Source organism: Bufo bufo, chromosome 8, assembly GCF_905171765.1.
Source record: "Bufo bufo chromosome 8, aBufBuf1.1, whole genome shotgun sequence".
NCBI classification, from domain to species: Eukaryota; Metazoa; Chordata; class Amphibia; order Anura; family Bufonidae; genus Bufo; species Bufo bufo.
The window spans coordinates 30820703-30834096 of NC_053396.1; the positions used below are offsets into that span (position 1 = coordinate 30820703).

Below are 13394 nucleotides of genomic sequence, written 5' to 3' on the forward strand. Positions count from 1 at the left end.
CCGCGCGGAAAACTCGCTTGTGTGAAAGGGGCCTTAGGGCTCTCATACGAGTGAATGCCGTGCGTGTCATCCACAGCGTGAAAGACAGACACGGAGCATTAACATGATTGATAATGCTCCGTGCCTCTCTCTGATCTTTTTACTACATAAGAACTGTGACAACTTTTTCTCACTGTGATTTTGTAGTAAAAAGATCAGAGAGAGGCACGGAGCATTATCAGTCATGTTAATGCTCCGTGTCTCTGCTGTCATTCACGCTGCGGATGACACGCACGGCATCCTTTCGTGTGAAATAGCCCTTATTTAAGCCACATTCCTATCAGTAAGATAAGAATTGAGCTATAATGAGTGTTGATAATGTCAGAGATAAGGAGCAGCCAGCTGAGCAGCCTGATGGGAAGCAGTAAACACGGAGCTTGCTACTAGAGAATCTCAAGGCTGTACAGAGAAAGGGGCTCAATAAAGGCAAACTGATAAAATAGTTTTCAGCTCAATACAATGTGCAATTATTTAAAAAATAAAAATTGTTTCGAGCTAAATACAATGAGCAATAATTTTTCAAAAAATTCCCCGAAAGGTGTACATAGCCTTTAAAGGGGCTGACAACAGAAATGGTCAGTTAGCACGCAGTATCTCTATTGATGGGTTTAAAATAAGGCCAACTAGTGTCACTAAGCGGTGTCGACTAGGGATGAGCGAACTTGTGTTTAAAGTTTAGCATACAAGGTTCGGGTTATCTAAGAATTCTGTTATGGATTCCGCCACCACGGACCATAACTTATGGTCCATGGTAGCCAAATCCATAAGGGAATTCTTAGATAACCCGAACGTTGTACAATGAACTTGAAATACAAGTTCGCTCATCCTAGTGTCAACTGTCTCAGGGCAGGTGCTCTACAGAAAAGAAACAGCAGGCACCCACCTGATAGGGACAAATAGTTCCCATAACTCCACAGCATGAATTGCAAATAGGACTCAAGAGCAAAGGAACCCTTCAAGTACCTGCACTGCCTTCAGACTACAGATGATATCTACAACCTTTACAAGAAAAATATAAGACTTGCGGGTGCGCTGAATTAAAAGGTTTTACCATGAACAATATTCAACATTTTTCAAACAAGCACCCGGATCTGAAAATATTTCTAATTGCATGTAATAAAAAAATGAGTATTGTCACTGAGCTATTCAATAACATGTGTGTCTGTCCAGCGCCACCTGCTGTTTGCTATTTTCATTATTTCTTGTCCATATCAATGAGGTGGTCACACACGCTCAATTTAAATCTTTAACTGCCACCAGCCATATCTTCTGTTAGAAGTTACAGGAAGAGAACTACAGCAGAAAGGACACACCTCCTGAGCTGCTAGCCTGAAATAAAGCTAGCAGTGCAATTAATGGGGAGATCTCTGGATCCATGTGAGGTACAGGACTGGTTCTAGCTTTGTTAGAAAGATTACCATGAATTATATGATATCTGATTTTCATTTTTTACATTTGTCATGGCATAACCCCTTTAAAGGGGTTCTCCGGTATTCTCAGGATAGGTCATCAATATCAGATCTGCGGGGCTCCGACAACAGTCACTCCTGCTGATCAGGTGTATGAAGGGAAGGCGTGCACAGCGCGCGTGCCGTCTCCTGTCTCTCTTCCTGCTTGCTATAGACATAGCAACAGTAAGAGAGGTGGCATGGTGCGCGCCTTCCCTTCATACAGCTGATCGGCGGGGGTGCCAGGTGTCGGACCCCCTCCGATCTGATATTAACGATCTATCCTGAGGACAGGTCATCAATATTAAAAGCCCAGAGAACCCCTGAGATTTGACGGTGGAACAATAAGCAGGGTGTACACTGTTGGATGGTTATGACCCCAACCCTTGTTTATAGTGTTAAGTGTCACATACATTAGGGCTGCGATCCTTTACCTGAATGGTAGAATGGTCATAAAATGTACAGCACAACAACAATGCATTTTCTGGAGGCGCTGGAGCGTCACACAGGTACAGCCAGTAACATCTTGCCCCAACACACCCCTCCCTACAGAATTGCGGTCACTGGATACAGCAGCTCTCATACCATTCATCCTCGGAATAGGAGTTCTCTATTACAAGTGCAAACCTGACCTTCCAGGGCACAAAGATCTGTCTTATGTTCCTGAAACTGGTCACTTTACAAAAAAAAAAAAAAAAACACAAAAAAAAAAACTATTTCATTTCCATAGAAACAACAAGTTCTCATAAATCACAGCCAATCAGTAAACGGTCAGCTTCCCTTTAAATTAACCCTTAGGATAAGTTTTTTTTCGTTTTCATTTTTCTCCCCATCTTCCTCGAGCTACAACTTTCCAGAAGATCTGCTGGTAGAGGAATGTAAATAGCACCGTCCAGTGTGACCCAAAATAGCACCGAAAACCGATGAAAGAACAGTTTTTGGCAGAGGCCGGGCGTAGGCCGGGTGGGCAGTGCAAACCATTCAGCCCCATCCCCACTAGTTAAAGGATGCTGCAGAACTGGACTTCAATATTCACAGGACACTCAACACGTAGGTGGGACTGAAGGTTTGTTAGCACAGTGTATGTCTCTGGTGCTAAAGGCTCTATTCAAAATCATACGGCCACGTAAGTTATTTTTTGCGGGACAAGTTGTACTTTCTAATGCCACCATTTAAAATGGCATACAATGTAGTGGGAAGCGGGAAATATTTTTTAAAAGAGGAAAGAATATTTAAAAGAAGAAAAACTGCTACAAGAGGACACAGTTTTAAATTAGAGGGGCAAAGGTTTAAAAGTAATATCAGGAAGTATTACTTTACTGAGAGAGTAGTGGATGCATGGAATAGCCTTCCTGCAGAAGTGGTAGCTGCAAATACAGTGAAGGAGTTTAAGCATGCATGGGATAGGCATAAGGCCATCCTTCATATAAGATAGGGCCGGGGGCTATCCATAGTACTCAGTATATTGGGCAGACTAGATGGGCCAAATGGTTCTTATCTGCCGACACATTCTATGTTTCTATGTGAGCTTCCCGGTTTTTCACCCTTTAGATGCCATGACCTCACTTGATCACGGCATCTAAAAGGCTTTAATTACCGTGATCGTCATTATTGCCGGTCGCGGTAATTAGCTGCCGTTTGAAAGAGAGGAGACCCGACGGCCATGACACCCGCTGCACGTGCTAGCGGGCGCCATGTTTGCCCATTGTTGGTAGCGAAAGGGTTAATTATAAACGACTAGTAGGTATAATAGAGGAATGGCACAACACAGAGTCTTAAGAAAAGATGCTCCAGAATTGTTACTACACGGGGAAAGCAAATAGTTACTAAAACAGACATGTCAGGAGAGGGGACTTGGGAGAAAAGTCCTTTTGATAAAAGAAGAAAAGTTACAGATCATAGAAATCTATGGAACATTAAATCTACTTGTAAATATAAAAAAATCAAGTACAGCTCATTTGTGCCACTATGAAATGCACCTCTTATCTCTTGGCGGATGGAGGAGATCTTCCTCTGGATGATATCCGTACGCTGTCTGCATTTTCTGCGGCCCCACAGAAATTAATCGGTCCAACCCGCAAAAAAATGCAGATTGGACTCGGACTTAAACTACAGTGGAGTGAATGCACCATTACCGTGCCTTTCAAATGTGGACCTTGCACACGTTTTATGAGGGCAAGGCCGGAAACTGCCCCTAGAAATGCAGTTTGTGAACAGACTTAATGTCACGGTCTCTCCCATGACAGGTGTTAGAAGATCTGAGAGACTGGCTGCACGTGATGTCATCTGACAGCCTCTTTTGGTTTCAGTGTTGTTGATGGTAATGACCACACCTCTTGTCTCAGGTGCAGCACAGTGGTCATTACTATTCCACTATTTAGTATAGCTACACCCAACCCTCCATGCAGGTGATATCTCCATTTTAGTAGAGGAAGGTGTTGGTGTCTGGATCTCGGCGAGTTCTTCCTACGGAGTTAAGTTTCCTTATTTGTATTTCGTTGTTTTCCCTGTCTTTTGATATTAGGCCTGAGGTAGACTCCTGTTCCTTCTGCTGGGAAGGAACAGGTCATCTATGGTCCAGTCACTATCCCCAGGGCCTTACAGGGTGAGCCAGACCTCTTGTTCCAGTGAATGAACAGTCCTACCATTGAGGTCTGTCCATTCGGATAGCAGACAGGGCTAGGGTTAGGATTTCATTAGGTGGTGACCCTTTTCCCTCTCCCTAGTTTTCAGGCCCGATACCTTCTCCCTCCCTCTTGTGTTTGGTGTGGAGTTCCCCTCTCACACCGTGACACTTACGTGGCCATATGATTTTGAATAGGGCATTTAGCACCAGAGACATACACTGTGCTAGCAAACCTTCAGTCCCACCTACATGTTGAGTGTCCTGTGAATATTGAAGTCCAGTTCTGCAGCATCCTTTAACTAGTGGGGATGGGGCTGAATGGTTTGCACTGCCCACCCGGCCTCTGCCAAAAACTGTTCTTTCATCGGTTTTCGGTGCTATTGTAGGTCACACTGGACGGTGCTATTTACATTCCTCTACCAGCAGATCTTCTGGAGGCCATTAGATCTTCAGGAGGAGAACTATGCTTTGGTCTATACAGGACCCTATAAACCACCAGAAATAGGGTGGATACATGAGAATACTTTTTTTTTGGAACCAGTCACATTGGCTATCTGCAGGCAGCATGTTATCCTACGCATGCCAAGTGCAAAGATTTCAATGACTACAATGCAAGTTATCCTGAAACCTTCCCACAAAGCTATATATCAATCTGCTCAGCTCCTCCTGCTCTATAACCTGCTGCCTGCAGATCAGACATCGTCAGGCTAACGACTGGCTCTGTATAATTTGGCCATGTATGTGTTGTTAATAAAGGGGAGGGGGGAGGGAGACACTTCTGGTGGAGGTTTATCTTCTAGGAGAACAAAATGGAAAACCACACATCTGTCGGGAGAATCCAGAGCTGCTCACACACATTACCGCGGCGCCTTAAAATTTGCAGATGGCGTCAAGACTTTTTAGCCTCGTCACCATTTGCGACAGGGCTGCCTCTGCAACCTGTTAGAGAACATGGCACGCGCCGCTCTCAGCGCGCGCCATGTTCTCTTCACTAGCACAGTGGAGAAGGAGGGAGTCGCCCCTCCCTTCCTACTGGGACGCTGCCACCAATGGGGAGATAGCATGGAGGAGAAGCTGTGGCCACTGCGCCACCAATGAATGTAAAACGCATTCATTTAAGTGTAGGCAGCGGGTGCCGGCGGCTGTATCACAGAACTGGCACCCGGCCTCAATAACAGGGAATGCGATCCGCGGCAATTAACCCCTTTAGGTGCCACATCTGAGGGGTTATTTGCCGCGGTTCGGCAGATCGCACGCCCTGTTATTGAAGCCGCACCCGCTGCCTACACTTGAATTAATGAGTTTTACATTACATTACATTCATTGGTGGCGCAGTGCGCCCCTCCTCACCCCCCAGTATTAGTATCATTGGTGGTGCAGTGGCCACAGGCACCCTCCCCTTCCTCATTGTTATATTCATTGGTGGCAGTGACCACAGGTTCCGCTCCATTGGTGGCAGATTACACTGCTGGGGCTCCGATCGACTCTGCCTGCCCCCCCACCCCCATCAACTACTAAATCCAATCTACTTTAGTGGCGGTGGTGCTCTCAACCCGGCACATCACCAACTTAGCAGTGGTGGTGCTCTTACCCCAGCACATAATCTACTTAGTGGTAGGGCAGCAAATTGCAACATAGTCCTATTCAAGTAAATGGGGCCCTGCACCCCCACTACCAAGTAGATGGCATCCAGGTTGATGGACTGATGGAAATAATGAATAGGCTGTAGTGCTTGAATGAGCACCGCAGTCCCTTTAAGCTGTGCAAGACCCCCAACCAACATATCCAATATTGATGACCCATCGTCTTGATATTCCAAATTCAGAGAAAGATTTCACATTCTGACAAATATAGACTTCTACTTCCCCAAAGATTCATTGGGGTGTTTCTGGGATCCCCCACTGTCCTCTACTAGGCTGCAGTGCGTCCTGCTGGCCATGACCATTGATCAGTGCAGTCAAGAGCCACATGGAAATTGAATAGAAAACACTCCACTACAGGTGACCACGGATATGTTCATTAGACTCTGTGGTCACTGATATGAACTCAGATAGGACAGTATCTCTTTCATGCAAACATTTTTTTTTTTTTTACTGTCCCTAGGATCTAAAATAAAAACTAACCTTGATAAAATAAAATAAAATCCTATTATTTTGCAACTTATGTTTCCATGGTAACCAAAAACAAAACTATCTTTCCTGTAATTTCTTGCTAAATTTTTTAATTTTTGATGAATTAAAGGGATTTTTGGGAGTTTAATATTGATGGTCTATCCTCAGGATCGGTCATGAACATCTGATTGGTGGGGGTCCGACTCCCAGCAAGTCTGACGGATTGGCTTGTGAGCGGCATTCTGCAGCCTGCAATGTAGCTTATATACTTGCCAGCTGCAGAAAGCCAAACAAAGCAAAAAAGTTCACACGTTTCATCGATAAAGAAAATGGATGCAAAGGTGTCCACAGCCTTTAATTTCTCCATAAAAGCAAATTACATAGCAGGAGTCATTACTGGATGCGCTTCACACATATAGCAGTACTTAATGATGAAGTGGCATCCCCCACGCAGCTAATTATAAGACCCCACCCAAATAACAGCCTCTAGCAAGTTCAAGGCTTCACAAACAAAATTCCTTGTGTGATTAGTCACTTAAAAAGTTTTACACCATAGAAGCAGTGCTGGAAGGCTGGAGTCGGGGCAGGGTGAAGTCTCTAATAGGTTACGGGGTGAGTGAATTGATTAATCTCATCATCCTTTATCTGTGATGGGTTTTGCCCATTGCTGAAGAATCTCCTCTTGATGCTTCATTGATAGGGCTGGACACCTCACTGGCCATGCCAATGTCGCTCCTACGCTGCTGGTCTGAGAATCAGTGCAAGTGCAGAGGCTCTGCTACTGGAGAAACGACTGTGCATGCGTTGCTACACTAAAGGGTAACAGAGCATGAACAGCGCTGCTCCAGAAGCAATGCTTCCGGGCTTGAGCCGCTACGAGAAGTGGCGCAAGCGCGAGATAGTCAGGTCTGGGCCCTATCAATCAAGCATAAGGGGAGATTTCTTCTGCACCGGGGACAACCCCTCAAAGGTGAAGAACTCTAGTCGATGAGACCAATCCATTCGCTCATCCATATGCCTAACCACTCTAATCAGAAGTACTACGAAGGATAATTTACATGGAAGAGCCCTAGGCTGCAACTCGGGGGATTTGTGTGCCACCATATAGCGCCTCTGCACTATGTACCTGTAGACCCTGTCCATACTGACACACACTGCCATTAACAAGACTGCTGCAATCAAACCGTCTGCTACTACTTAAGGCCTCAACCACACGACCGTGGTTATGGTCCGCATCCGATCCGCATTTTTTGCGGAATGGATGCGGACCCATTCATTTCAATAGGGGTCGCAAAAGATCGGACACCATGTACTGTCCCCATGGGCACTTCCATTCCGCGGCCCATAATAGAACAGGTCCAATTCTTGTCCGTTCTGAAGAGGGTAGGACAGGGATCAGCAACCTTCGGCACTCCAGCTGTGATGAAACTACGACTCCCAGCATGCACACTTGCTTAGCTATTTTGAGAACTCCCATAGAAGTGAATGGAGCATGCTGGGAGTTGTAGCTTCAACACATCTGGAGTGCCGAAGGTTGCTGACTGCTGGGGTAGGACGTATCCGGGGTTGCACACGGCCAGTATACGGGGTTGTCCAACAGGGCAATTGATAAGCATCTCATTGGTGGAGGTCCAACTGCTGATACCCACAGAGATCATGAGAATGGGGTCCCAGAGTTCCTGGAGTGAAAGAAGCAAGGGTACCACTCCACTCAATCCCTAACGGAATGGAGATAGCCGAGCAGTCAACTTGTTGAAGTCGATATGTTGTAAGCAAGCATAAGGATCTGAGAAAATTCAACAAGTGCGACTTTGTGATGGTAGAAAACTGGGTTATAACATCTCCAAAACGACAGGTCTTGTGGGGAGTTCCCGGTGTGAAGTGGCTAGTACCTACCATACATTGTCCAAGGACACCAAAGAATTGACAACTGGTCAAGGGCGCCCAAGGCTCATTGATGCACGTGGGTAGAGAAGGCTAGCCTGTCTGGTCTCATGCCACCGTAGAGCTACTGTAGCAAAAGTTACTGACGTAGTTAATGCTAGCAATGATATAAATATGTCACCAGTCCACGTCGACCACCTGTCCTCTGCAGAAAGTGGACACAACAGACGAATAAGCATCGGAACTTGCTGTGGAGCAATGGAAGAAGTGGACTGGTCTGAGGAATCACAGGCCTGAGAAAGAGATGGCAGCAGAGTGCACTATGGGAAGACAAGACAACCGTCAGTGTGATGCTCTAGGCCAGGGATCAGCAACCTTCGTCACTCCAGCTGCTGTGAACCACAACTCCCAGCATGCACACTTACTCAGCTATTCTAGTAACTCACATAGAAGTAAGAGGAGGATTCTAGGAGTTGTAGTTTCAGAACAGCTGGAGGCTGGAGGTCTAAGCAATGTTCTGCTGGGAAACCTTGGGTCCTGGCATTCATGAGGAGGTGACTGCGGTTAATCTTATATGGTTTGTGGTCCTGGCTACGGTGGGAGCAGAGTGGACAACTGAGTTGGGGAGGGGTGACTGATTGTCAACTATCAATGGCTGAGGTGTGCCGGAAGCCATGGCCGTGTGCGAGCTAAATGAGGGGCAAGCCTGATGGTGAGAGAGGTGAAGAAAGGGGAAGGGTGGGAGGGGTAGAGCGCGGCGTCCATGATGGGAGAGCGAGGCGGCGCTATATAGGTCTCCTTCGCCCCTCCCACAAACACAGGCTGATCTTCAGCCTTACTACTTGTATAAGAAGAAGCATTGACAATGAAGTTGTGAGCGCTGTGGATATTTCTTCCCAGCCCAGGAGGAGGTCTACAATGTACCAGCACTGCCCCGACTCATGGAATTGTGCTGGATCGGCACTTTGACAGTGGATTTCCGAGTGGAAATGTTCTTCGAGGTGGGGAGGAGATTTACACTAAGAATCCTTCCTGTGCATGGCCCTTGTACAGCGTGCGGATGAAATCAATAGTCAGTGTTTGGAGGACCTTCTCTTCCTGGAAAGGCATCTCCAGTTCCTGTTGTTCTGTCTCGTGGGAAGGTTTCTACAAGTTCTACTGCATTTACCATTCTCACATCGAGACCTTGCTGGTTTCAGGGGTCTCTGCTCGGTCGCATTACTGAAGACCGACCGAGTGCATGCCGCCATTTCTTTAACTCCTGCAGAAATGCCCTTATCCTATCCTTATCTGCAAAACGGACAAGAATAGGACACGTACTATCTTTTTTGAGGGGCCGCTGGAACGGACATGCACACGGTGTGCTGTCCTCATCTTTCGCAACCCCATTCACTTCTATGGGGCCTGCGTTGCGTGAAAAACGCAGAATATAGAGCACGCTGCGATTTTCACACAACGCACAAGTGATGCGTGAAAAGCACCGCTCGTGTGCACAGCCCCATAGAAATGAGTGGGTCATGATTCAGTGCGGGTGCAATGCGTTCAATCCACGCGGAATACTCGCCCGTGTGAAAGGTGCCTAAGGGCTCGTGCTGCCCGCTGCCGTATTATGGACTGTTCCGTGTGCATTCCGCATCACGGATGCGGACCCATTCACTTCAATGGGTCTGCAAATCCGGATATGCGGAATGGAAGCACGGAACAGAACACTACGGAGTGCTTCCTGAGGTTCCGTTCCGTGCCTCCGCACTACAAAAAGATAAAACTTGCTCTATCTTTTTGCGGAACAGACGGATCGCGGACCCATTCAAGTGAATGGGTCTGCGATCCCCATGCGGCTGCCCCGCGGACGGTGCCCGTGCATTGCGGGCCTCAATTTGCGGTCCACAGCACAGGCTTCACACGGTCATGTGAACAAGCCCTTAAAAGGTCTCAACCGCATTTTGCAAATGCACATGGATCCATTCATTTTTATGGGTGGGCGTCTTCTCTGTGCCGTCCGCATCCGTATGTCCCTCCCACACATTATAGAACATGTCCTGTTCTGGTCCGCATGGAAGAGAATAGCCATTTCCATTGCCGGGGCCGCAAAAAAAACTGAAAGGATTCCGTGTGCATTCTGTGTCCTTATGTCCACAAAAAAAATAGAACATGTCCTATTCTTGTCCATTTTCCGGACGAGGACAGGCATGGTTACGATTTAACACAGTAATCCAGTTTTTTTGGGGGCGGACAACAAAGGTCGTGTGCATAAGCCCATAAAGCGATTTTAAAGGGGTTATCCAGGAAAAGATCTACCCTCAGGATAGGTCATCAATATCAGATCTGCGGGGGTCCGACAGCGGCCTCTTCCTAGACGTGTGAAGTCTCCGTACGTCGGTCACATGGTCCAGTTGCAGCTCAGTCCTATTCAAGTCAATGGGGTTGAGCTGCAATACCATGCACAGCCACTATACGAAGGATGGCGCTGTGCTTGGCGAGCTGCTGGGACCCCGCAGCTCTCACCAGTGCTCTGGTAAGCGCAACGGCTCCCCCACCGATGTGATAATGATGACCTATCCTGAGGATAGATCGTTATCTATTCAAGGATAACCCCCTTTAAAGAACATCATCGACGCACCGCGTAAAAAATCTGCGGCTTCAAGTGAAATTCCACAGCAGAACCTTCCGCTGTATTATTTTTTTAATGCACCGCACAGGGATGCCGCCATATGCTGTGTCTTTCTACTGCAAACCCAAACACTTAAATGGGCCAATCTTGTGTGAAAATCAGACCTACATGGGGCACGCTGCGATTGTCTGTGCACCGACTGATGGTCCATGAGGAAAAAAACCTGCAGATGTTGACTAATGGCTCCGGCCAGAATTACGGAAACATCCGACCCACTGTTTCTGCAACTCCCACGGCAGTGAATGGAAGCTACGTGAACAGCGGCGAACAGCAAGCAATGCCATTTCCCATAAATCGGACTTAAGGAACCAGCAGCGTGCAGCATGCTCGGCCACTTCCGTAACTCTGCCTACCCTCAGTCGGCGCTTACGCTGCCAATTCCTGTCCCGGCACTTTCATTCAATAAAAACCTTTTTAAAACAATTGCTTTATTTAAAAGACTATTCTACGAGAGGAAAAAAAAAATATAAAAAATCATCACTTCAATATACCTCACATGAATGAGCGGCCAGTGGACACCTCCAGGGGCCAATCAGACTGTGTTAGGAGCCTAAAAGTCAAGTGCCAACTGCAACCATGGTACTGCAGGGGCGGCACGCCTTAGGGTACTTTCACACTTGCGGCAGGACGGATCCAACAGGCTGTTCACCCTGTCGGATCCGTCCTTCCGCTAGCGGAGCTCTGGCGCAGTACTGCAGTTCGCGGTGAGAGGCTGCCGGACTAAAAAGGCAGACATGCAGGACTTTTAGTCCAGCGGCCCTTCGCCGTGCACTGCCATGCTGCGCGGGGAGCTCTGCCCAGTCCCCATTATAGTCAATGGGGACGGAGCGGCGGTCCGGCGGCACAGTGAAATAGCGGAAGGACAGATCCGACAGGGTGAACAGCCTGTTGGATCCGTCCTGCCGCAAGTGTGAAAGTAGCCTTAAAGGGCGTCTGTCAGCAGATTTGTACCCATGACACTGGCTGACCTGTTACATGTGCACTTGGCAGCTGAAGACATCTGTGTTGGTCCCATGTTCATATGTGTCCGTATTGCTGTTTTATTATGATTTATTGCAAATGAGCCTCTAGGAGCAACGGGGGCGTTGCCGTTACACCTAGAGCTCTGCTTTCTTTGCACTTTGACAGGGCCAGACAGGCGTGATCACTTTTACATAGTGCCTAATTCCGTCAAAGTGCAGAGGGCCTGACAGTTGCAGAGAGAGCTGAGCCTCTCGGAGTAATGGAAACGCCCTGTTACTCCTAGAGGTTCATTTGCATATATTAACATGGTATTTTTGACCAACACAGATGCCTTCAGCTGCCAAGCGCACATGGAATAGTTCTGCCAGTGTAGGTACAAAACTGCTGACAGAAGCCCTTTAGCGCCGATTTACAAATTACTGCTGACCTGTCACATGACACAGTTCCCATACAAATGAATTACCGGCCAAGTGATGGACCGGTTCTCGGTACTGGTAGGGACGCCCTGAGCGGTGGAGCCCCCTCAGTGGGTGCACTCACTCACGACCTCCATAGGTTCCCTAGATCATGACTGCAGTTTCTCGTAGGGGGTAACTGATAGGTCCAGCACCATGCCCTATCTGAACCTATGGATGCCACCTAGGGGATGCCAGGTGTGACCCATTCAGGGAGGATACAACACTCTCTCTGATGAAGAACACACCAGGGTGCACATGTACATGCCAATTGGTGCAAACAGCAGGCGCGGCCATTAGTGACCCCTTTGAGGACCCCCTGCTGCATCACGTACCAGCACAGGATGGCAGGTGTCTCATCATACAGCCGTCACAGGACAAGTCGGACTTGGTAGGCAGTACCATATTAAATTCTGGCAGCCTCCAGCCGGTGACCACCATCAGTCACCATGTCCCTGTGCAGAAGGCGCGGTGTCACTCACTGCACTGCAATTACTGCTGGTGGCAAACCTTGGCCTCTACCACTAGCACCCCCTGCAGGCCGCAGGGAGATACTACATGGGTTTTCTTGGCCAGAGGTTGTAGCGGGGGCAGTGAAGAGGACACAAAGTCTGTATACAGGGAGCACATAGGCAGAGCACGGCCCTATGACAACACTGACTGCGCCCTGCCCTAATGACACCCATGTCACACCACCACAATCAGCGACCCTTCACTGCTACCACCGACAACACGGCAGCAACTCCCCCCAGAACACGAAAGTAATACTTATACAGTACACAACATAAAAAAGCCCCCCGTCCCCACAAGCTGTGCTCACACGGATCTCTCTGGCCCGGTCTCCGCCCTCCGGTGCTGCCGGACTCCTTGTCAGTCGCAACCTCCCAGATACAGAGCTCCGCGCATGCGCAGGAACCAGTGCCAGAGACCTCATGACGCACGCGCGGGAGGCAAGACGCCGCTCCGTCACTGGGCCTGGGCAGCTGATACATGGAGCCTATGAGCACGCGCAGTGTGGAATCTTCTGGACGTGAAAGCGCATGCGTACAAATCGCCAACCCCGGCAGGAAATCCGGGTTATCGGAGGCTTCGTTACCCGGAAGTAGTCCATTGTGCAGAGGTTGTCAAATGGTAGCGCATGCGTATTAACTTGGTTGTAGAAAGGTTGTGACTAAATACTATACTCCATAAGGACCT

General features: G+C 48.0%; 1 protein-coding gene across 6 annotated transcripts in view; it reads right to left on the reverse strand.

Annotated features, from left to right (window-relative positions):
• Window positions 1-13138, reverse strand: part of GAPVD1 (GTPase activating protein and VPS9 domains 1) — a 75733-nt gene extending 62595 nt beyond the window's left edge. For all 6 annotated transcript variants that reach the window (XM_040442689.1, XM_040442688.1, XM_040442687.1 and 3 more), the window contains exon 1: window positions 13018-13138. In XM_040442689.1, coding sequence (XP_040298623.1) covers window positions 13018-13131 — 114 coding nt within the window. In that variant the 5' untranslated portion in view covers window positions 13132-13138. The remainder of the gene's footprint in view (window positions 1-13017) is intronic.
• Window positions 13139-13394: the final 256 nt, after the last annotated feature.